This window comes from Melanaphis sacchari, unplaced genomic scaffold (genome assembly GCF_002803265.2).
Source record: "Melanaphis sacchari strain LSU unplaced genomic scaffold, SCAv2.0 Contig40_pilon_pilon, whole genome shotgun sequence".
Taxonomy (NCBI): Eukaryota; Metazoa; Arthropoda; class Insecta; order Hemiptera; family Aphididae; genus Melanaphis; species Melanaphis sacchari.
The window spans coordinates 1,865,507-1,891,856 of NW_020271264.1; the positions used below are offsets into that span (position 1 = coordinate 1,865,507).

Below are 26,350 nucleotides of genomic sequence, written 5' to 3' on the forward strand. Positions count from 1 at the left end.
TATCGTGTATGGTAACCGAATAACGCTGACGTGTCCTCTGCATGCATAATATAAGTAAAACGATATAACACGTGCATGTACAAACAGTGTTTTAATAATAATATGGAAGGTAAATATGTAAAACACCTGATATAGAACGATGTCTTGCGAACCGGTGCCATAATTTATTCTACGCGTAAGACCGGATCGACCGTTAAATTGTAATTCGTGTCAATTTTTGACATGCACTTGGGACTTAGTCTCTTGGTTGGTCGTGGTCCACGCGTGAAATTCTCATTGAAACTACGTTTTTTCTTTTTTTTTTTTTTTTTTGACACAGTTGATGATATTATTATCTGCAATTGCAGGTGACATCATTCGTATACTATGATTTTAATCCGTCATCCACCGGCGTAACTCTATATTGTAGTCCATTTTTATAATCACAATCATAAACTCATATAACGATGTCGGTCATACGATGAGGTCGTTACAAACCTTGCAATTATATTATTAAATAATATACCTAATATAATTAGCTATAGGGCTGTGTGACTATAATACAATAAAAACTGACGATTGACATAATATTCTCTGCACAAAAACAAAAAACTGCATGCGCATTGCCTCAAACAAATTTTTTTGTTTGAGTGGTTTAATCGATTATGAAAAAAATTATATAGAACGCAGAATTCCGAAGTGTTGTGTATAACAACATTTGATAAAAATATCCTATTTGTACAAAGTAAAAATAAAATTAAAACCATCTAAAGCCATTTCATGCAAAGACCGTCGATTCCATTTTGAAATTATCTTAGTTTCAAAAATGTTTGAATATAATATAATAAGAATACATTTGCCTTATTCATCGGTCAATTTGAAATCTCCTGTGGTCAGGTATTTTCTGACGACTCCACTGCGCGTCAATGTTAAATTATTCAATTTTCTATGTACTGTGCATTTTAACAACAATAATACACAGCTGCTGCAGAATTGCAACGTCAACGTAACTCTATACGGGTAAGACAATTATTTTTATTATTAAAACGTCATGTGATGTGTATCGTATTTTTTTTTATTATAGTGGTAGAAAAAAAAGTATCATCGGGTCATTGTTTAATTGTCTTTTGCAGTTTATTATACAAACAAATTGCTATGTATTCTTTATAATAATAATGATGATAGTAAAAATGTATTCCAATTATTATATAAATCGTCGACATCAGAAAACTAGAAAGTCGATGTTTCCCTTACAGTTATCGGCGCGGTCGACTGGATAAGTAGTGCGACGATTATATTATGTATTTTTGTACACGGGTATGCGTTCACCCACGTACATAATATATATATATATACAGGTAAAATACCTTAGTATATACCTATATCTATTCAATCGTTTTTGTATAAACTCGACATCGTTTTTATTCCCGAAACAGGATATATAATTTGGTCGAATGACCCTGCTACGATGACGGTTTCCTCATTTTGTTGACAATTTCTGTTTTCATATTACATCTCCCTCTCTCTCTCTTTACATTTATATATATATATATATATATATATAAATAATATGTGCATTAATCATCCGGTCACAATATATAACAACGTTCTGTATCACTGCGCAACAAATATTTTTTTTTAGCCACAGCCTTCAGGATACCACGACCGCACGTCCGACTCGGGGCCAAGTCTTGAAACGCACTGTACACACTACACAACATAATATACCTATACATATAGTTTTGTAGTGATATTATTCTATTATGATATACACGGCCGTCCGTATAGATCCTCGTTGTATATAGATCTTCCCCGTCCGCCAACGGAACTTCGTGAGTCTGACGTTTTCTTGCACGATTTTCGTGTTATTATACTTATCACGCATACAGTACGCGAACCGTACAACAGCCGCGGGTAGTGGGTATGATACCCATATTTTGGGCCTGCATATTATAATGTACCACGTGAGGTATGACGACGCGCGTGTGGTCGTCGTGTTCGACAATCGCGGCGCCAAAAAAGACAAATTTTAACACGAATCGCGAAACAGTCACTCCTCATATTTTAAAGCTTTGCTAGCATTATCGCGTATTCTCATCAAACGCCGGCCGACATTGTTAGTGCTCCTTCGATTGGCGCAGTCGACGACTGATTATACTTTAGAAAAGTCATCGTAATACACGCGCCGCGGTTCGCGGTACCTATTTATAATATAATAATAATATTTCTCATAGTCGATGACGCACGTTTCACGTTCCGGTGAACAATGAAATCAAAACCCGAGGCGGTTTGGTTGTATTTTATTTTCATAAGTTTATTCACACGGTGCATCGGAACGCCTTTTTGTGTCTGCAACTAACACAGCTGCCACTGCTGCAGTTATATACATATTGTCATGTACCTATATACATCGTGTTAGTATATAGCCGACGAAATTCGCACCAAGGAGGTTGCAGTAACGGGTGACGTGTCGTGTATACGTATTATTTATTTCCGATAATAACTAGGCAGTAGGCGATTACGACTCTCGCTCAAAAATGTGTATATTATATTATAATTACCGATGGGGTGGCTTCAGTGTCAAAAAATAATCTTTGGCCCCTCAGTTGTTTTTCTCCATTAGCTTTATAGAAAAACACCGCGATAATCATTTATAAGATGACACGTCTTGCAATTTGTATAGGCAGGCAACGGAAAGAATGACTTATAATTTGACCTTTGTATCGGTGGATTATCGTATTGGACTATTCATTTTGCTGATAATATGTAATAACATGACGTGTTATCATGACTAAAAAATAAAAATAAACCTTATCAGTTGATATCGTCTAAAAACGTCTAAAGCAGCGTTCTCAACCTATGGTACGTGTACCACAAATAGTACGTAGAAAGCTCAAAGGTGGTACTTGAATGAAAAATAAATATTCATCATAAAATAAAATATTATTTCGTTTATTTGATTACTAAACCAAATAGCCGGTCTTACTCACGTTAAAGATAAAAATTTAGATAAACGATAATCTCTATAATGTTGTAATGCTTGGTCGATTTATGTTTTAACAAATTGTACATACTTAATTTTACTTTTGTTTAATACATTTTAATATTCTATAAGTTTTTTTATAAGCAAAATGATAAAATAGAGTTTTATAAATTAAATGGTACGTGAAAATTTTCAAGATGTGTAGGTGGTATTTGGATGTTAAAAGGTTGAGAATCGCTGGTCTAAAGTATACGTATATATATTTAATGTATATAATATCATGACATCAATTGCATAGCTTTAAACCGCTGCCGCAGCATGCATTTACTTACATGCAAATCAAGTGGATGAGAAGCCACGTGCATCACCGTAGTAGACATATAATATGTATATACGATGATGCACGAGGAGGGATGGGTTCGCCTTACATATTCTTCACGACCAGCAATTTCTATTATCCTTATAATATACGTAAAATATAAATATAAATTGTGTGTATGTGTAAATATATATAATAATATATACATTGTAAAAACAAAAATAATATATAGTGTTACCACGGAGTATGGGCCGCGCGCGCACTCGGTGGTAGGGGAAACCGTCTAAGCGTTCGGCTGACGAAGTAGTGTAACGCGGTTCGAGGGCTCCATTCTTCGGTGCACTCCTCATCTTGTCGGAAGTCCAAAAGAAGTTAACGGTAGCAGCAGCCAATAGTTAACACATACACAGTTTTTGCAAATAACTTTGTAAACTTGAACAGAAAATTATATCAACATGAGGGAAATCGTGCATTTGCAAGCCGGACAATGCGGAAACCAGATCGGCGCCAAAGTAAGTCACACTATTACACTATCTTCGTTATCTCAGTATACGTTTGTAATATAGTGATATACTTAAGTATCTACACTCGTTATTTCGAAAAGTTTTATACTTTTTTTTTGCCTATGTATAATTTAATGCAAAACAAAATTTTTCAAAAAATGAAACACAAATTTCAGTTACTCTGCTCATTTAAACATTAAATATTTTCAATTTATTAATTACCCGTTCATAATTCAATTTTTGTGTATTGAAATATTCTAAAAATTATTTTGCTCCGCGGATATGAAATTAAAAATGTATGTTCTCATTCAAATAAATAATACATTTTAATTTTTTCATATGATCTTCTGTAATGATACAAATTATATAAATATAATATTTTCAAAGAAGTTAAAACTCTTCGAAATAATAAGTTTTGACACTTAAATAGATTATACATTGTATAGAATATCATCGTGTTATATAATAGGATTGTCGAAATTTATTTATGCTGATCGAAATAGCAGTTTTATTTCTATGTTAATTAGGTATTTACTACATGTAGGAAAAATTTTATATGATTTAAACGTTGTATTTTTTTGGATTTTCTATGTATAATTACTTTTTGGTTATGAAAAATTGAAATTTCAAACATCATCGTATAATTTTAGTTAACAAATGTATATTTCGAGTTTGACGATTCAGCGGTTCTTTAAAAGTATGTATTTCCTACTTCCTCATAAATAACACAAATTTTTGATCGTTCAGAAAAAATAATATATAACATTCCTTGTTGAAATAGTATATATATACGCACATATATATTGTATGCAACAAACTCAATTTTTTTAGCATTTAAGTAAACGTATTTTTTTTTTTCAATGACTTGGTATGTTTTCGAGTCGACATATATTTTCTAATAGTTTGTCAAATCAATATTCCTCATTTAATATCCACAACGCTTCCTCCTGTATAGTAAAATATCCGGTTTTAACGATGATTTACCGGTTTAGCGTGTTGAATCATTAAAAGAAACGGCTCCTATAAAACGTTGTGCATCTTACAATAATAATTAAAACATACCCATAGTAATTAGAACTGTAAATTTAATGTACTTTATAAAATTTCAAAAAAATGCATTATAAAATGCAACAAAAATGGAACAAATTACATAAATAGTAAAAATTGTAAAATAAGTTTCAAAATAATTAAATTAGTTGTTGTATAATTCAAACTTTAAAAAAATAGTTTCGTTGTATAATAAATTAAATTGAGTGCACTATTATACTACAAATTTACAGCCCTATATAGTTAATTATTACATAGATATTCGTCGACCGTGCTGATTTGCTTCGAAATTTTCGAGATTCGAGTGTCAAAATATTTCTGAATATTTTTGTTTTATTCGTATTTTAATTTATTTGTGAAACGTTTGTATTAAGAATTTTTATAATTGCTGGGGGATTTTGATCCCACAAAGCTCCACTCATTTGCGTATGTGTTTATTCAAACATAATCTTTGTTTAATATATACTGCAATATACCAATAGGCAACAATGGTCATACATTTAACGACTCTCAAATCGCCTAGCTACTCATAGATAAAATAATAATATTTTAATAAATTACTAATCGCCACAGCGATAAGACTAAGGCGGCGACAACGACTTAATTCGTATTTAAACGATGTAATAAGCTTATTCTTATTATAATTTTATGCGTATAATATTACGGTTTTAGGTATTTCGATTTTATAAACACGGTCTGCCGGAATTTATCGCCGTTGGTCACTATATTATACATATTGAACGCGATAAGACGACATTCCTGTTGCAGTAAATATTTTATATTTGATCGCATACGTGAGGAGCACTCCTTGGGTTTGCTATACAAATGCACGATAATTTATGATCGTCTATCCCATGGTTCGTTCGAAACGATCGGTGTACACAAATCCGCGACCTTTGTGTGCCTTGTCTGTAAAATAAACGAAATACTGTCTCGCCACACTGTGTTTATAGGTAGTCCATTTAATAATATGTATGCACTTTGTAAACAATAAAATACATGTAAAACAGATAACGACGGCGCCACGACGGTTCGTCAGCTAATATTTATATTATAACGTCCACACACGCATCTCTTTAATATTCTCATAAACTATTATCATTTACAATAACTCGAATTTTATAAGTACCTTTGATTATCGACCAAGAACGCAGGGAATACACGTGCAGCTATATAATATGCGAAATTATAATATGAGAGCATTTAAATATAATATAATATGCAAAATATGCATTGAAAACCTTTTGATATTTTATCCGATCAAGTCGTGAATGAATTTATTACTTGCCTAGCAAAAGGCATCTATCCAATAACTAAAACAATGCAACAAAGTTCGAGCCCTATAATAATCGTAATGATTTATAGAATAGTCTATGCAGGTACAATACAAACGTCATGATCCGACGCAGTTAGGTTTTATGTGGAAATTCGATTAAAATATTGTACCTGCAGTGTAATAACTAATAAGTATATTAAACTTATTATATTGTGCTCGGCGGTTTGCATCGGCGTCGTCGTGTTCGGGAAGAGCTGAGTTTTTTGTTTTTATTCTCTCGGTAAAAATTTTTATCATACACACGAAACACATATTATAATATTATTATTGTAATATATTTCAGACGGATCGTCGTGGCGTGGCGCACGCGTTTACAAACGTAATTTTTTAACGACGACCGCATCAAAAATCTATACAATACATATATATATACATACCTAGTACCTACCACACGCGCTTGAATATTCTAATATTCTATATACATTATATACTTAAATATTTTATACACATATATATATACGTGATAAAAAACGACGCGAAGACGCTGCAGCGTATATAAATACGTACATACATATTATTATATTATAATTTATAATATATAGGGCGACGGGAAAAGTAATACAAGTTCATTGGAGATAATTGTACCTTTTCGGACACGCGCGATCTGGATTTCCGGAACTCGAACGGAAACCGGTCCCCGACATCGTCTATAATATAATATTATAATATCGTTATTATTATTACATTGGTAATAATAATAACATTACAATCATGTTTCGCGGTGCAGCATCAGTGTCTTAGCGGTCGTCTTTGCGGGTGCACTGGGCGTCCACCCATTGTGTTTGCAGCAAGTGCACAGTGCGTATTTGTTATTCTTCCCCGACTTGCCGGTCTATTCCTGCAATAAATAAATATCATACATTAAACATTATTCCACCGACCCCGTTTTCGGCAAGATTTAAAATAATTTATGCTATAATATATTCTCCGCGACGACAAACGGCGACGGTCGAACTACTCGTAAAAAAAAAATAATGATAAAAAATTGCATTTTCGCGTTTGTGCCGTTACGCGTCACAAACAATATAGGAGTATATAATAATAATAATAATAATAATAATAATAATAATAATACGATATATATATATATATATATATATATATATATATTACCATTATTATTATTATGTTTACGGCGGCTACGGAGATTCACACACGCACAGTGAAGTATATATAATATCGTCATTGTATGCACGATGATACTGTTGAAGAAGCTACAGCAGTAGCAGCAGCAGTATCCGCAGCAGCAATGCAGGACGGAAAGACCCTGACAAATTGGTAGAATATTATATTTTAACAATGCCACGCTCCCATATAAAATATTATATTATTTTATTTTTATATTATATCGAACACAATGGTCTCCGATCGGAGCAAACTCGGTACACGCATTATAATAATACACGTAAATACATGGTGTGTGTATATATAGGTACCCACATAAAATTTACAGGTAGATGTAGATGTACAGCGGGTACTTACACCTATACTCAGTGAATGTAATGTATCTCCGGTGTGAAGTTCAACGTTCTGCGCACGTATTTCACGATGATAATATTAATATTATGACGTCCATCGTATAGTCGCCGTCTTCGTTATTATAACACTCACACATACACATTTATATATTATATACATACACATAGTATAAGTATGATGGTGAATGTGCGCGTGTAGGTATATGCTTAGATTTTTATTATTGTTACACACGTCGTATCGTCCCGGCGTGGTCCAAAACGACTACATACTCGTTACAAGTTGAAAAAAACAAAATTCGTTTTTTTTTTTAATTTAAAAAAAAATTATATACATGCTTATACCATTGCCGCAGCTTATAGTGCTGCACGACGTCCGCGGTTTTATTATAAAGCGCATACAGTACGCGCTGCACCACGCGCATTGTGTATAGGTATCTATATATACTTACATCATGTACACATAATAATATTATTATAAACTATTGGGCTGCAGTGTGTTTCTATAGTAGTATTTTCCTTTTCTATAGAATACTTAAATATAGTTATTATATCAGATGATTCACTGTACGTGCTCACCCTTATTTGACTATTTTTCTTTTAATTATGATGTGTTTATTTACATTATTTAAGTATATTTAAATACCATGTACACAAACCTTTTGACTTCTAATATGGGTCAACCTCTCTTAGCGTTTATTTTTATAAGAAAATTAATTTTTTTTTCAAACTTTATGTCTATAAATTAAGATTTGATCGATTCATTTTTGATGTATTTAATTTAAGGTAACTAAAGGCATTAACGATAATAGGTTCATAATAATAAAATTTATAAATGAAAAGACATGGGTTAGGTATATAATTATTATGATTTATAAAAAAATTTGAATATAACCATAAGCAATTGACGCTTGACGGAAACTTTTCATTTGTATTTTGATTTAAATACATCAACGTTTAAAAAAAACCGTTTGCTTAAAATTTACATTAAAATAAATATTACTTTTTGTTTGATAAAAAATAAAAATAAATTTGTTAGTTTGTATCGCCACAGGACACTCATTATGATCATCGCGCGCAGCAGCTATTCATCTTGTCACGGTGTATAATAATCGATTGTAATCTTCTATTACCTATATAATTATTTTCTCTGTAAAATTTTATATTGTCATCATATTATGATATGATAACTCTTTTATATAATATGTAGGTAACATCATACAATTCATGTATTACTCACATATTATTATACATACGAAAACGAAACGCGCGCGTATTTTGATTTTGTATTGATACTGTAATGCGCCAACACGGCATTATATATTAATGCATAACACAATATATAAAACATAATATTTTAATATACCTAGCCAATGATTACACCGAGATTTGCCGTAATATTCGTACTGTACATTATGTCGTGTCATTACACATTTCGGTGGATATTTTTTTTTCATTGTCATTATTTTATAATTTTATTGCGACGAAAACTCGAGCATATACAATGACTATATTTTCGTTGTGATGATGACAACGTCTTTAGAGCGCATGGACAATTATGCACACAAACAACACAAATTTTAATCTAAAAAAAAAAAAATCATCGAAATTAAAAAGTTTCAAATTTAAATGATTTTACCGTGGTTTACGCCAAGAACAGACTAAAATACTAAATGTAATTAAAAATAATTAAAATTGATATTTTTAGAAATTTTACAGTGAATTTCCATAAAAAATTATTTCTAAAAAAAATGTAATTAAAACTTGGGTTTTTATTTATCATATATGTTCACGCGGAGAAAACTTAATAATTACAAATTATAATTAACAGCAGTAAAATGAGTACCTAGATATACATAATGCTATACAAAAATATAACTTGTCTATAATATAATTATAAACGAAAATAAATCCTAATTAGGTATATCTTATCATCCAATCTATAATCGTTAAACATATTTATATATAGTGTGTACAGTGTACTACACTACAATATTTTAAAAATACGGAAATATACTAAATTTTCTATTAAGTCGAACAATTACGCAAAAGTTTAAAAATATAAATAAAACGTAAAATAAAAGTTTTAAGACATTTAGACATTATTGTATGAGGTAAGGACTTTTTACCAAGATGAACGTCTCCATAGTTCACAACTAATTTGCTACAGATTCGTAGACCTGTTATGGACGTAAAAAGTGCATGTTCTATAAATAGTAAAAATACACGTCTGTCTGTACACTAGGAGTCTTGGATGGGTACAACGACCGTAATAATTATTGTATAATATTATTATTTATCTACTTTCTCGGGATTCACAGCCAAGTGTATAAATTATCATTGTAATTTTACTAATTTATATTATAATCGCGTGTACCACACGCAGTGTATACACTGTGCCTAGATCGGAAAGATCTAATCTAAAAATCTGATCAGAAATCGTTCCGGACCAAGAGACGAAGAAGAGTCGTTATACACGATGCAGTTTTGTATTAATAACGTTTCGCGGTTTATCGCGATAAATCAACTTCCATTATGCACAACATAGATCTTTAACGGGTTGTATAGACATGGGTACTAAATCAACTGGCCGACTACAAAGACGGTGGTAGTTATGCAGAATATTTGCTTTAAAATCGTTTAAAATTTCATATAGATTTTATATTTGTATATTTATACATTTATACATATTTTTTAATTCGTTTTCTTCCATATTTGTTTGTTTGCTTTAAAAACTTAATTTAAATCTACATTTCACAACAGTCAGGTCCGTGAAGTGCGGATTCTCGGGTCTTGAGAAATGTTGCGTTCAATCCGGCGTCGAGTTATTTCTGGCATTCTATCGTACGTTAAAATAGGTATATATCTCGAAGATTAAAGATACATCTTCACTCTTCGTCTGGTACACTATGTATAACAACAAAAAATGCATCTATCACTAGGACGTAGAACGTGGTTTATTTCAACCGATGGCGGATTTTTACCGTAACTTGGGCAACATTATTGTATAAATAACACCTCGTCGTGCTGGACGCGCGGTAACTGCGTGTCGTCGGCTAATGACTTTTATTGAGACTTAAGTAGGGTTTAGAGAAAAAACACCGACTGTGTGCGTCGAAAAGATAAATCGCCCGTTTTCGAGTGCGACGACGTATAAGTATACTTTTTAATAATATTATACACATACAAATCCGTCATCAGACCTCCAGGTCGGTCTGGAGTGCGTCAAAAGGACCGAAATAAACATTACGTGCACACATACACACACACACACACACACTCACACTAGTGAAAAGTCTTTCCTGACAGCGTTCCAGACGAGTCCCCTGGAATGTTTATTTTCGGTCTTTCCTCCGGAACGCGAGTGCGTAGAACCTATACAGAATAGATATAATTATGTGACTATTCGTCGCCGCTGCCAATTATTTTATTTTTACATCTTAAAAAGGACCAAGAGACACTTCCGCCGCCACATACAGCATACACGTATGCCTCTTCTCTATGTATACTGCACATGTTTGAATGCATAATATTATCGTAAAGATATAGATATGAAGTATATACTATATATTATATAGTGTATATAATCATACGCTTTAAACACTGCCACGACATAGAGGGCTGTTCCTTCGACACCAGATACAACGTAGTATAAAATATTATTGTACCTACTTACTTAATGGCTAATACAATTTGAAATTTAACCAAGCTGGCGCGGCGTAGAAGTCAATTTCACATTGGCCGTGAATAATGCGTAGTTACTCTAATGGTTTCAATATTATATTTTTTGAGTCTCGATATTAAGAGTAGGAAAAGAACGAGTACATAAATTAAGTTAGAAATGGTAATCAATACATAAAATTACAGCATAATTAATATAAATAATTAATTAAATTAACAATTATGTTTAGATATTTAATAAACTTCAGTTTCTTCTGTTATATATAAGTCATATTTATCAATAATTTATTAAGTTAAAATAAAATTAACATATCATTTTAAAGTAATTTAGTTCGAACAACAATTTTTTATTTTTATCGTAAATGTCTTCTGATCCTTAGTAAATTATCTTTCAACACTAGATCATATTATATTATGTGAAAACAGCCGTTGACCATTTTTTTATCTCTACATGGCTGTTAAGATATGTTAAAACTTAAATTGAAATACTATAGTCTATAATCGATCGCATAGCGAGTATTTTCATTATAGTGGGTTAATTAATACAAGTGCGTATTAATTAATATGAAATAGAGTGTCTGGGAATTATTTTATTATTTTCCAGTAGTATACAAGACTTCGTGGTTTAAACGACTTAAAAAATATATATATTAATTTATTTATAATAACATTTTTTTTTTTTGTGGGAAAATATTATATTACATATACTTGAAATGCTTATTAAAATATTGGTCATTTTACGATGTCTAATTACGATGATAATAACTTATATCGATTTTTTACTTAGCCAGTTCAAAAAATTAATATGAAATTAACATGGTTTATTTAATTTAAACGTATATAGGCTATAGCCCTGCAGTAACAGACCATGATATAGTATATACTATATACTATCTGTGGTTCTGCAGCTGATTAATGATTATTATACGGTCATCATTAATTAATATTAATATTATTATACTTTACGTATCGGTACTGACATTTTTTTTATAGCCTCCCACGTGCACGTTCGACGCTATATCGTTTACCATGCGATATACCATTTAAAAAAAAAACAATTATTTAAACCGTACAATTTTTTTTTACAAAAAAAACCGTTTGTTGGCGCTTATTACACTCGTTCGTTTTCCATCTCGTCGCGTCCAAAACCCGATCTTATCCTCGGATGTAGGTAATAATATAATATATGTATATATGTACGCATGTAGCGAATATACATAATTGCTGTCGAGTGTATACGTAACATAATATACGAGTAATACTTGGTAAATTATGGAGTTGTGTACAACGAGAATGCGCTGTTTACCTAAATGCATTTAGATTTTTTTAAATTTTTTTATTACCGATTCCGCTGCGGTCTTGACAGTATGAATTTTAAATTTTTCGCGCGTCACCGATGTTGCAGCGATGGTCCGGTTATTTTCAAATACATATATATAAATATGTATGCATATACATTCGCTGTTATTAAAAAAAAATAATAAGTCGACAAGTGTGTTTAAAAAAAAAAAAAACAATTTTATAATTGTACACGCTTCGGTTCTAATCCGTTACACTGAAGTGGTGCAGATCGGCAAACCGTATCATATTTATGCATTATATACTTTACACAAAACGATACTATATATGCATTTTGGACTCTCGTCCACTATCTGCTCGCATCAGATAATATTATCAAAACTTACACAGGATATGCACACCTACGCACACGTGGAGAATACAAATATATTCCGGCGCGGGACCACTGCAGTTTATCAATATTATAAACGTATAAATATATATATTAGATTTTGAACGCGTTTTATCGAATTATTGATTCGTCATTCCCTTGGTGAGATTATGATGTTGCAACAGTCGATTGATTAACATGTTATTATTGACTATTGTTGCTACGGTATTCGCAAAGTTTCGTATTCCCGTGGTCAAACTCGTAAAATAATAATAAAAAAAAAAAACAGGTATTGTCGTAAATATTTTAAATTCTCACAAGAGTGGAAATAAGTTAAAAAAAAAAATGTTTACACTGCGGTCAATGGAAAATAATTAGGAGCTATATATGTATATAAATTTAATATATTATATATTACGTATTATGATATATTAAATAGAAACTGCGATAGGAAGAATGTCTGTGCTCGCGCGGCTGGCATAGTAAAAAATGGACGAAGAAATAAGTATTATATACTCTCTTATCGTGTCACGATACTTATTATTGCGAACACACACTCATATTCTCACACTCATAACTGCACAACTATACTTATACTTACATACTTGTAAGTATAATATATGTTGTTTAGCACGTGTAGTAATCTTAGATTTTCAAAAAACCACTCACCGAATGCGCATTTATATATTCAACTTATTCTTGTAATTGTGTAAATCTTATCAGATTTTATTTTATTTTACGGACCTATTCTGTGTAACCACGTGTATCATTAGTACGAATAACTAATCCGAATGTAATCTACATACACACATATGTATATATACGCAATTTAAAAAAATGTATACCTTTTTTAAGTATGTCTGCATATGTAGCCGATGACTAACGTGATAATTTAACAGTGTGTACACTATATATAGATACTACACTTGCCACTTATACGGTCTATGCGGCCAATCCCTTAAAATGATATGATTTTCAATTTCCTGCAGGTTTCGGTGGTCTCTACTTATACATAGTGTTATTGTAATATAGCCACATTATGGGCGATGCGTGTAATGTATGTGTAAACATATCATTGTGTTTGTAGGTTTTTATGAGTTCTACAAAATGTACCGCCCACCACTTTTTACTACAATCATTACAATCTACAACAGATTGTAAAAAATAAATAATTTCAAACGACAGTCTTTATAGACGAAACTTAGGCGCCTAGTTAGTCCCGTACAAAATTGTATTTTAACAGTTTGTATATAATATATATATACATAAAAAATATTGCTCCAAAATTTAAAATAATAATAGTATGAATAAAAAAAACTTATATAATATATAATTATAAATGTCTTTTTTTTGAGTGGTCGTAAACAATAAATACCTACGGTTCGTACTCTAAGTATGTATAAAATGTATACAGGTATAAATAAAAATATTGGTCGAGTTAAATGTGTTATTATTTTATGTTTGAAAAACAGCTTTTAATATAAATACTGTGTATGCTGTGTACACTCGAGGTTGGTTTCATACAAGAAGTCATAAATTAATATAGCCACTAGACCTTAAAATTAAAATATAAATAAAGTGTAAAAATATACCATACCTAGTTAAATAGTTATGATAGGAAACTATGTAGTATTATGTTTAGTAATACCTAGTTGTTCATATAACAATAGAATATTGCTATTTTAATGTATATTGATACGTAAGCTTACATTGTATAACTATATATAAGTATTGTAATATTATAGTTTACAGATCGCGTTAATATAAAAAACGTAAAAATGCTTATTAATTGTTATCTGAATTTGTCATACCTTCAGTTGTTCGAATTATGTACAACTACTTTTTAATATTTTTCTTTACGTGTATACTGTATAGTTACTGCAGACAAAGCCAAAAATATTTATTGTATAAATATGTAATACGTAGGTAATCGATTTCAATCGTAAACAATTTAAATCGTGGCTTCCGTAATATTCGCAAAACGGTTGTAAGAATTAAAGAAAAAAAAAAATGATTTAAAAAATACATATCTAGGTAAAATAAAATTAATAATATAGCCGTTATAATCGTCCGTTCACATGCGCATATATTATAATCTATAATATATATTTAGCTAGGTGTCTCCAAATGTAGGTACCACCTTTGTACGCATTTATAAATTTAATATTAATGTCAGACTCGTTTAGCGCACGCAGGTCATCATCGTATGTATGTTAACGGATAAATGCAGTTCTGTCAAAACGACAGTTCTGGCAGTCGGCTTTGGGTAGATCGTTTAAAAAAAAAAATCATATCATTACAAGCCATCGAAACGTTTACGTTTGTTTTTTTCCCTGGCAAATAATAATAATATCTATATACTATACGCGTGCCTTGTACATCGCACACAATCACCCCAGCCCGTATAATAGTATTTTTGCATGTGAAGTTGAATTTCCGCACGACGCACAAATTGAATAACAACTATAAAAATGTGCGCACAAATTATACCACGAAACTGCACGCGTCAAAAACACTGCACGAAACACCTCTGCTATATAGTATAGTGGCCCCTGTGCGTCAGACAGGTATATATTACGATAATAAGATGTACTGAATGATTCGTTAAATTAGTCGCAGTAATTTCCGTGTTTAAAAATGAAGATTTATCGATAAATATTTTATAGTATATTGTGTGCTTCAGTAGCACACAATATAACGTTATACTGCTCAAGTTATAACATAAAATCCAACATTAACCTTTTATTTTTATTCATTAATTCATCCTTATTTATTACATAATATATATTATTCTGATTACCTGATTAACAAAACTTGAAGGTGGTAGGGAATAGTAGTACAGGATATATCTTGGATAGTAGCTACCGCTCGTTTTCAATCACATTTTGCTTTCTTGAAAAAAAAATATATGTTCATATTATATTATACTGGTAATTTAAAGATTATTATAATACAAGTAATTTATTTATTAGTTTTTATTACTTTTAATAACGATTATTACCTACACTCTACATATATATTACATGTACACAATATAAACTTTTGTTTTTAATTTAAGTTTATAATAATTTTAATGTTTGAAATGAGTAAAATATGAACCACAACTTTTTCTACAGGTATCCCTTGTCATTTTATTTCACTTGTCAAAACTGTACACGTTTACCGTTTATCTAAATAAAAAATAAATAAAATACTATGTATGTACTAATTTATTTAATATTTGATATTAAGGTATAAAAAAAAAATATTTAAAAAAACGTATATTCGGTTTTTGGTTATATGAAATGAAAAACTATAAGTTGTCGTTAATAACGATAAAAAAAATGCTACACTAACAAAACGATGTAATATGAGAATATTCCTCAAAATTATATTTATCTGAAACACTAAAACCTACTTGAAATTAAACAAAAAGATCCGGTCATTCAAATCATCTTGTATACATTATAATGATACGATAATATTGTCAATAATGTGTTAACCATTTTTTATCAAATGAACCATCGCCCCCCCGAGACGTCTTATATGACAAATACCAATAACAAACCCCCCTTTATATTTTAGTGTAGATAGTTATTGCACTTATGTACTCCTAACGTTAGGTTTATCTCCTTAAGTTTCTATACCTAACAAATACTTATATCTGTATGCTGTTTTGTTTTTAAAACATCTTCCTATAGTAAACTATTGAAGTATTGAAATAAACCTCAATATTATCGTATTAAAGGGTTAAGGTTAAGTCCGCGCTTGTAAATTATAAATAAATAAATAAATATACTCGTTTGGGGTTTTACGAGCGTGTGCTATTTGTTAATTTATTTATTATACGCTGTTGGAATTAATAATTATAATTATAACTCACGCAATCAACGCTGCGTATCCCGAAGACGTCGTCGTACGTTATTATATTATCACGGTTTGGTGTTTATGACCGCGACCGGGTTAGAATTTGGTGATTTATGCTCAAGATTGTTGATGTCTACATGCAAAAATCGAAGCGATTGTAAACCCACTGATACGATTGTTTTACGTGTAAAAAAATAACATATAAATTCCACCGGTAATTATTTCTGATCTATTAAAAAAACGTTAACTCCACTAATTATATTTTATTATTCAACATTTTTAATTAAAACTAAATTTGATTAGATAAACAGTAGTATAATTGTCCTTGCACAAAATTAATAACACAATGTAAATCTGACATGCTATACCATTTTTATTGCTGTGATGTTTAATTTTTTGTTATTTTTATGATTTAAAGTTGGTAAAGAACTGATCGTATCGTTAAAAAATTTAAATTTAAATTTATTTATTTTTTATTATAATAATATTGTATACTACATTGATTGTAAATCTATATAATATAATTGTTCATGAATATTTTACAAATTTATGGGATTTTTTAAACCAGTTAGAACTTAATAATATATTATGTACTAATAACTAATATATTATATATATTATATACATAGAATAGAATATAGCATCCATTTTATATTATATGTTTAACCGTAGAAACTATTTGTTAGAATTTTGCATATAGGTCGCCGTTTTCAAGTATAAAATATCATCTGTTAACAATTATTAATAATAAAAAAAAAATTGTCATTTGAAAATAGGAAATTATTGTATCGCCATAGGATGCTCCTAATAATTAGATACTTGACGTATAAAAATGAAATTGCTCGAAATTTTATGACATTAACGAATAGTTAAAAATTTTAAAGTTTGAATAAAAATGCATTACAACTAACGCGGTTAGTAATGTACGATAATGACGGTGAACACGCTTGGCATGTAGTGAATCACCCCGTGTTTGCGTATATCTCTATGTACTTCAGTACTTGAAACGATTTTCGACGGAAATACACACTCATCACTCGCGTAGCGTATTATTAAGTACGTCGAACATCTAATGATTTCTCGACTGTTATTAGTTATTTGCAAACAAAACAATATACAATATGTACATACATATTAGAAACAACAAAAATTATAGAATACGGTGTGAATACCTTCGGGTTTTACGCGTTTCTGGCGCATTAGTCGTTACTGCTCCGGCGGCGAATCCATTCCATCGTCGAAATCACACGAAATTACTTTGTGCCACAACGGCTTATATATTTTATTATTTGTAGCCGGTAAACGCATCCGGAAACTGGAGTTATTAAAAAGTCGTTTAACGGGTGCTTAAAGTCATCTCCGAAGGGTGTGGTGGTGGTGGTAGTGGTGGTGGTCGTCGTCCGTGGGAATCGAAACCGGTTACCACGGTTATCAGTAAACGGTATACTACAAACTTTTCTCCATGATAATATTATATTTACGGGAGAAGCGATTTTTAGCCCCCAAAATGATTGCAGTCTTAACAGTTAATTATAGTCATATTTTAGCTATAGCTACTAGCCATTGAATGGAGAACCAGTTTACATATTCTTCATGCTATCAAATGTTTTTCACAGCGAATGTCGACATCTGACGCCTATATATTTGTTGTCAGACTTTTCACAGATTTCACATTACCAAAATGGTTATTGTCGTTCCTACAACGCAATCAACGTGATGTACGTGTTAACCGTAGGTATGTGTTTTTGGTCTTGTACACAAAAGACATTACTACGTGTGAGTGTGCGGTTGATACGTACAGCAATATTATAGAGTAGCCATTTAATGCGAATATTAAGCAACGATTAATATAGAATGGTAGCCTTCTCGTATAGTGTATCGTGCTTCATTATTTTACCGGAGGTAAAAAATATAATTTTATAAAAACCATTAAAACAAAATAATTATTACACTATTAGCGCGCTAATTATATTTCGTGCCTATACATAATATCATATTATCATTTTGGGTATATTTGGTATAATTTGTGCCACAAAAATACATTTTGTGTTATATAAGAAATCTTTATGGAAAAATTTAACATTTTAAAATTGAATTGGCCCGACCTTCTAATCACAAATTTATTCTTTTCTTAAAATAATTTGTTTGACGGCTAATCCGTTCTGGATTCATGCGTACACCAATTACGAAGATAACGAACGTCTTATGCATCAAGCACGATATTGCGTACAACCCTGTTATAAGTATTATACCACTAAACAGAGATGCCGTAAATTTTTTGCTTTACGCGCTGTTTTGAGAAAAAAAGCGTTTTTTCCTTTTATTTTATTATTTATTTTTTTGATGATGATACCTAAATAATTCTATCATCATAATTCATAAATATAATAGTTCTTAGTGTGAATGCACGATTACTATTTTTTAAAATTTTTTTTACCACAATGAAGTTAATTATTACTTACAACATTATAAATTTACAGGATTTGATAAGTTTTTTGTCAAGACGAATTTACCTACACATATTATAATAAATATCGTACTAGTGTCAAAACGTAATACTAATGGTCGTTTTTTGTGTGTGGTTTTTTTCTTACAGTTCTGGCAAGTAATATCCGAGGAGCACGGAATCGACTACACGGGATTCTACAAGGGCACGTCCGATTTACAGCTGGAACGCATTAACGTTTACTACAATGAAGGGTCTGGTAAGGCGCTCTTCAACATTATAATATCTTAACATTCTTAACAATCTTAACGCTCATAGACGCATAAAGATATCACGATATACATATATATATTTATCGTGTGTTTGTGTGTAGCCTCATGTGTGCAATATCATAATATATTATATAATATAATATACGAGTATAGGACGTACGTATTTATTATTATCGCCCGGTCGCCGGGGTTATTCAACGACGAGGCCAATCGACGATATAATAATTTGTACGTTTGTACGACGGCTACGGACATTAATGTGTATTACAGTGAATTATACGTGCATCACAGTTATTATTAATATAATGTATAATGTTTACGACGACGGTCAATGATTATTACTACCGCGTTTATAGTCGGAGAACGATGCGGGAGGATCGTGACACCGCGTACCGAGTACACCGCGTATATTACATTATGTGTTGACTACATAGCGGTCTACAGCGCGGGTGTATCATTCATATAATATTCATTATTAGTTTGACACGATATAATATTATTATCCTCTTCGACGTCTTTATTAAGCGCCCTGTATATCATTCGGCGGGGCCGTATCGTTCGTGTTTTGGCGACCGCCCATGATACTCTGTCGAACATACCCACACCTTGTAATATTATGTTAATACATATAGGTACCTGTAAATTATAAATATAATATAAAAAAATCGGTAATCGATTAAAATTATTTATCTAACCATTCTAACCCGTCAACGACCGCACATCTCCACGCACCGGAAGACAGTAAGCATGAATTTGTTTTGTCTTTGTCAAATGTGAATCCGCAGGTTCATCAATAATACGTACCATAGTGCAGCGACTTGCATGGTTAATTCATTGCAATCACGAAATATTGTAAGCCCGACCTTGATTTATTAGGTATTTATAAAAATTAATTTGAAACGTAAACCGCAAATAAATAAATATCTAATCTGAACCAGGTTTTTTAAACTAGACACACACATATATATGACAAAAATTGGTAACTAATAAAAGATATTTTCGCTTCTCTTCTTGTTATTTATATCTGATTTTTTTTATTGCATTTTTTTCTTGATACTCCATGCTTTAATACTATAATTAAATAAAACTACAAAACTATAATTTAATTAAATGTTTGTTGACGAATGATACAACTTTAGAGTACCTAAAACAAATTATTTTATAAAACACAAATAATTTAAATTGTTCGTTTAAACATTTAATACTATTTTGTATAAAACCACAATGGGCCGTATAACAATAATATTAATTAGAGAATTTACTATTTTCCAAAAATGTGTTTTATTTTGTTAAATTGTTAGCTATTAAATAAACAATAATACTTAGGCAAATGACAGTCGATTTATGTACCCATATAACTTATACCACTATCTCTTTTAACCTTTAAAATTAATATTACTAAAAATAATTCATACCAATTATAGTTATGTTTGTATATTTTATGATATAAAAATGTACTTCCATATATATATATGTATTAGCTAAGACGAAAATGTACTAATACATATTACTTAGCTATAATAGGTTTTATTTACATTAACTACAGATAAACCAATATTATCATTTATTATATTATAAACATGTGAGAACAAGATGAATGTGATGTATTCTGTTTGCGGTTTGACTATACAATACTGCTGGTTTCGCGTTTTTTTTCCAATTTATAATTCAAAATTTTTACGCGAGTAGAACAATAGAGAGTTAAGTGTACACTGTATGGGTATATTATATGAATAGATATTTGTACACATGCTTCAAATTGTTTATATACCTATATATATAAATATTTATATATATGAAAGTGTATACAGAGTGATTCACCATATAATGATGTAAATATGTATAAAAAATAATATAAGCAATTAAAAATATAATTTTTAATAATAGGTTCATGTTTGAAAAACAGAAATTTGAATTGCCATAATAATCACCGCCTTAAACAAGAAATCTCAAGATTTTTAAAATATCATTTAAGTATTATATTTGAAAATTCCACTAATCAGAATTTGAAAAAATTTATAATTGAATGAAAAATGGGGGTGATTAGTAAATATATTTGTGAATCACTCTATATGCGCAGAACGGAAATAATTCTTAAAAAAAAATATTTAGCTTATGCGGTAACAAAATTTTTCACTGCAACTTGTCTTTCCTATTTATATTTCCATCAACCATTGTATAAACATGTTTACGAAATATACCACGTATTTTATGCACTTCTGTTGTATCAATAATAATAATAATAAAAACAACAATAATATATAAATACAAATAATACAATATTCTAAAATGTATAAGCAAGTAATTTTTATTACATTAAAAATAATTTAAACGTAACAATTTATTTGATTCTTTATTTTATTTTATGGTATCTATCGAAATAAAAATAGTCAAGTCAAATATCTATACAGTGATTCATTTTATTTATCAAAGAATAATAATCATATTATAGATACGATTGGCACTACTAAAACGCATTTTTATATCAGAACGGCCTCTTAATTATTTTTTATCGTGTAATTTTACGACGTATAAAACAATAATATATAGGTAACACTTATAATATAATATATTGTATGAACATTGAATAGTCAATAGTCAATACCTACGTACGTACTTACTCTACTTTATTATAAATAGCTATAATTTATATAGGGAGGTAATAGGTATAGGTACATAATAACTATAATTTAATAGTGTAACCACAGAATATATTCTAATTAAAAATATTATGTTTATATTAACTATGTAAAAATAATATCTGTAATATGACTAAGTCAAGACTGTGATCAGTTGGGCGTAATAAACTAGTTTTGTCCCTTATTTACAGTTCATCATCTTAACATGGTCTCAATATCTTTGACCTATACAGTAATAAGTACGTCAATATGCGAGATAAAAATATATGTTAAATATCACGACAAACCATTATTGTAGTTCCCACGAGTACAAACGAATGTAATATTATACTAAAAAAATAACTTGTTTTACAGTGTTTGGTATCGTATTTTGGTATTTTTATGAAAAAAGAAAAAAAAGAAAACGAGATGTCTTCGATTACCTACTTATACGTCCCATAACTTTAAACAAATTATGTAACCCACAAATATGTAATTTATACCAATATACTTATTAATATACAATATTAATAATTATTATTTACTGCATGTTGTGAATCACAACTTGAACACAACTTGTAGTGACACGCAATTAACGTTTTATTGAATATTTTTTTTAGCCGCCAACCGTTCGGAAGGTGGAAAGTATGTGCCACGTGCCGTCTTACTCGACCTGGAACCGGGTACCATGGAGTCTATCCGGTCCGGACCTTACGGCGCGCTCTTCCGACCGGACAACTTCGTATTCGGTCAGTCAGGTGCCGGAAACAACTGGGCCAAGGGCCATTACACGGAGGGCGCCGAGCTCGTTGACGCCGTGTTGGACGTGGTGCGCAAAGAGAGCGAGAACTGCGACTGTCTGCAGGTATATATAAAATAATTAGGAATAAAATAAAAAATATTTTCACTTTATAGATCAATCGGTAAATATTTACATGTCCGGAAACCGTTATATAGTAGAAGGTATTTATTGTATTTTACGTGTACAATTCGCGACGATAAAAAATAAACCGAATTTTTGTTAACGGATAATACGTATTTGCGTGATAATCGCAAATTTATGAGAATGTTTTAAGTTATAACTTATAGCATAGATCGTTATTCGTTAATAGTATGAATGTATAAATTATTTATATTGTATGTATGCGGGTAAATATACTATGCGTCGCGACGGGGATCAAAGTTTGGAATTTGTCCAAACACTTATTATAGGTACATCATACATAATATTATATTTTGTTATATTTAACTGCACGTATATTACTATATGTGCGACGATCTCCCGCGCTTTTATTATTTCTTTACCTATAATTCGAAACTATTCGGGGATCTGAAATATGTAACAGTCATATACACCTATTTACGTTTTAACTTTTAACACGTATCGTACATTCATAGGCATAATATATTTCAGTCACGATGGCCAATTGTTAATTTACTGACATGTACCTACTATTATAAATTCCACCGGTGTATGGTACCGATCGCATTTTTTTATATTATCATTCTTATTATTGATAGATATCATTGTTGTTTTATCATCAATGTAGGTATGATACGTCATGTGTAGATAGGTATTGAAACTAATGAATTCTAATATCGAATTAACACATTTATCGTAAAATCTATAGGCGTTCCCCAAACTTATTATTTTTCGTTTTCAAGTAGTATAAAAACTTTGATATTAGAAAAAAATACACGAACAAGAACTTCGACGAAGGGTCTGAAGGATACGCCTGTACCTACCATACGCGCTATGCGTATTAGTATTATTTGCGTAAGTGGTGCAGTCAGGAGTTTGAATAGTGGGTGTAAATACTCGCCGGTACCATATGACATATTAGACTTTAGCAGAGCAATTTTCATAACGTAATACGTGCGTTCCTGCAGAATGCACCGTCGTCTTTAAATTTTCTAGAAAAAATGCCAACCCCCCTCTTCCCACCACGGTAACAATGCCGATTCGCACCGCGTAACTGTACTTAACCATTAATCGACGGTCACTGTCCGCTGCTACAGGGATTCCAGTTGGCGCACTCGCTGGGCGGCGGCACCGGTTCCGGTCTGGGCACGCTGCTCATATCGAAGATTCGCGAGGAGTATCCCGACCGGATAATGAACACATACTCGGTAATGCCGTCTCCGAAGGTGTCGGATACGGTCGTGGAGCCGTACAACGCGACACTATCCGTGCACCAGCTGGTGGAGAACACGGATGAGTCGTACCTGATCGACAACGAGGCGCTGTACGACATATGCTTCAGGACGCTGAAGTTGACCAACCCGACTTACGGCGACCTCAACCACCTGGTGTCGTTGACCATGTCTGGCGTGACTACGTGCCTCCGGTTCCCCGGTCAGCTGAACGCCGATCTCCGCAAGCTGGCCGTCAACATGGTCCCGTTCCCTCGGCTCCACTTCTTCATGCCTGGATTCGCGCCGCTCACAGCCCGCGGCAGCCAGTCTTACCGGGCCATGAGCGTGCCCGAGCTCACCCAGCAAATGTTTGATGCCAAGAACATGATGGTTGCTTGCGATCCCCGGCACGGCCGCTACCTCACTGTCGCTGCTATATTCAGGTCAGTAATGCCGTGAGCGTGCATTTTAAATTCTCGGAGAGGCAAATGGCGTAATAGTTTTTTTGGTGGGGGGAGGCTAGAGCTTTCCATATTATTGATAAAAAAATATAACGTGACTCCTCCCCTCAGAGTGCTGAATATTATTCTACGAACCGAGTATAGTAGTGGTAGTTCAAATCTTAGGTATCAAAATGTGTTCGTCTATCATCTTACGTCTCACTACGGTGTCGTACCTGTTAGAATTTTTTTCTTGTTCTATTTAAGTGGTCATCTTTTTTTCATATCTATAGGATAGACAGTTTCAGTAGAGGTAGGTACTATACAAGTATACCATGTATATTCGATTGAAAATTTCAGTATTCTTCAGTACGTCTTTTGTCTCTTGAAATCGTAGGGCTCCGTCTTAACGTAAAATTTATTCGCTATTTTTGTGATTGCGTAAAACAAATATTCACAGACTCACAGTCGCTATAAATTTTTCTGCTCTACTCATAAGAAACCGTGTTTTAATTTAGGTATTTATTTTTTATTACCTTTAATACTAGCTGTGGTGTGTATTAGTTGCAGACAATAATAAATCATACTCATATTTATTACTAAAAACGTTTAAAACAAATAGATTTATAATAACTGATATTAAATAAAAATCACACTGATTAAATATTTGATCAATGCGAAATACTTAAATTGTAAATAAAATTGTATCCTCAAGCATCAAGTGATGTTCTCCTACACATTAAAATGCCTGATATAGATGACAGATTAGTAAACCGATATTGTTGCATATCAGTCATACTTATACCATTATATAAAATCATTTCACGAGTTAATATTTTTATGCGTTCGACTTGCAGGGGTCGCATGTCCATGAAGGAGGTGGACGAGCAGATGTTGAACGTGCAAAACAAGAACTCGAGCTACTTTGTTGATTGGATCCCAAACAACGTGAAAACGGCCGTTTGTGACATTCCGCCATGCGGTCTCAAGATGAGCTCTACGTTCATCGGAAACACCACGGCCATTCAAGAGTTGTTCAAGCGCATATCCGAACAGTTTTCAGCCATGTTCAGAAGGAAAGCTTTCTTGCATTGGTACACAGGCGAAGGTATGGACGAAATGGAATTCACCGAAGCTGAATCTAACATGAATGATTTGATATCCGAATACCAACAGTATCAGGTACAGTTTTCGGTTTATTATTTTTTCTACAAGACATTTGATCACATGAGATGACGAAAGATTTATTGTTGTTACACCTATTTTATAATATCCCTAATGTCATCTTACATTACAGGAGGCGTCGGTGGACGAGGAGTACATTGAAGAAGAAGAAACCGAAGAGACAGACATGTGCGATTAAACTTATTACTGTAAGTTTCACCGTTCTAATGTAATCTTAATTTATGTATTTTTTTTTTTCAATTTTTTTTTATATATATATAGAAACATATTATGTATAATTTCTCTCAATTAAATTATTAAACATTTTGTATTTGATTTTAATTAAGTTTTGTATTTTAATATAGTTTATGATTTATAAATATATATATTTATATATTATACATTTTGATCAATAAACCATAATCTGCGTTTAAAA

The 26,350-nt window shown here is 31.5% G+C and overlaps 1 protein-coding gene across 1 annotated transcript; it reads left to right on the forward strand.

Annotated features, from left to right (window-relative positions):
- The first annotated feature begins 3,600 nt into the window (after positions 1 to 3,600).
- On the forward strand, positions 3,601 to 26,139 carry LOC112597323 (tubulin beta chain-like). The gene is made up of 6 exons (XM_025343316.1): positions 3,601 to 3,793; positions 19,435 to 19,543; positions 22,795 to 23,039; positions 24,194 to 24,753; positions 25,608 to 25,932; positions 26,048 to 26,139. Exons 1-6 carry the CDS (start codon positions 3,737 to 3,739, stop codon positions 26,111 to 26,113), a joined length of 1,362 nt encoding a protein of 453 aa, XP_025199101.1. The 5' UTR covers positions 3,601 to 3,736; the 3' UTR covers positions 26,114 to 26,139.
- Positions 26,140 to 26,350: the final 211 nt, after the last annotated feature.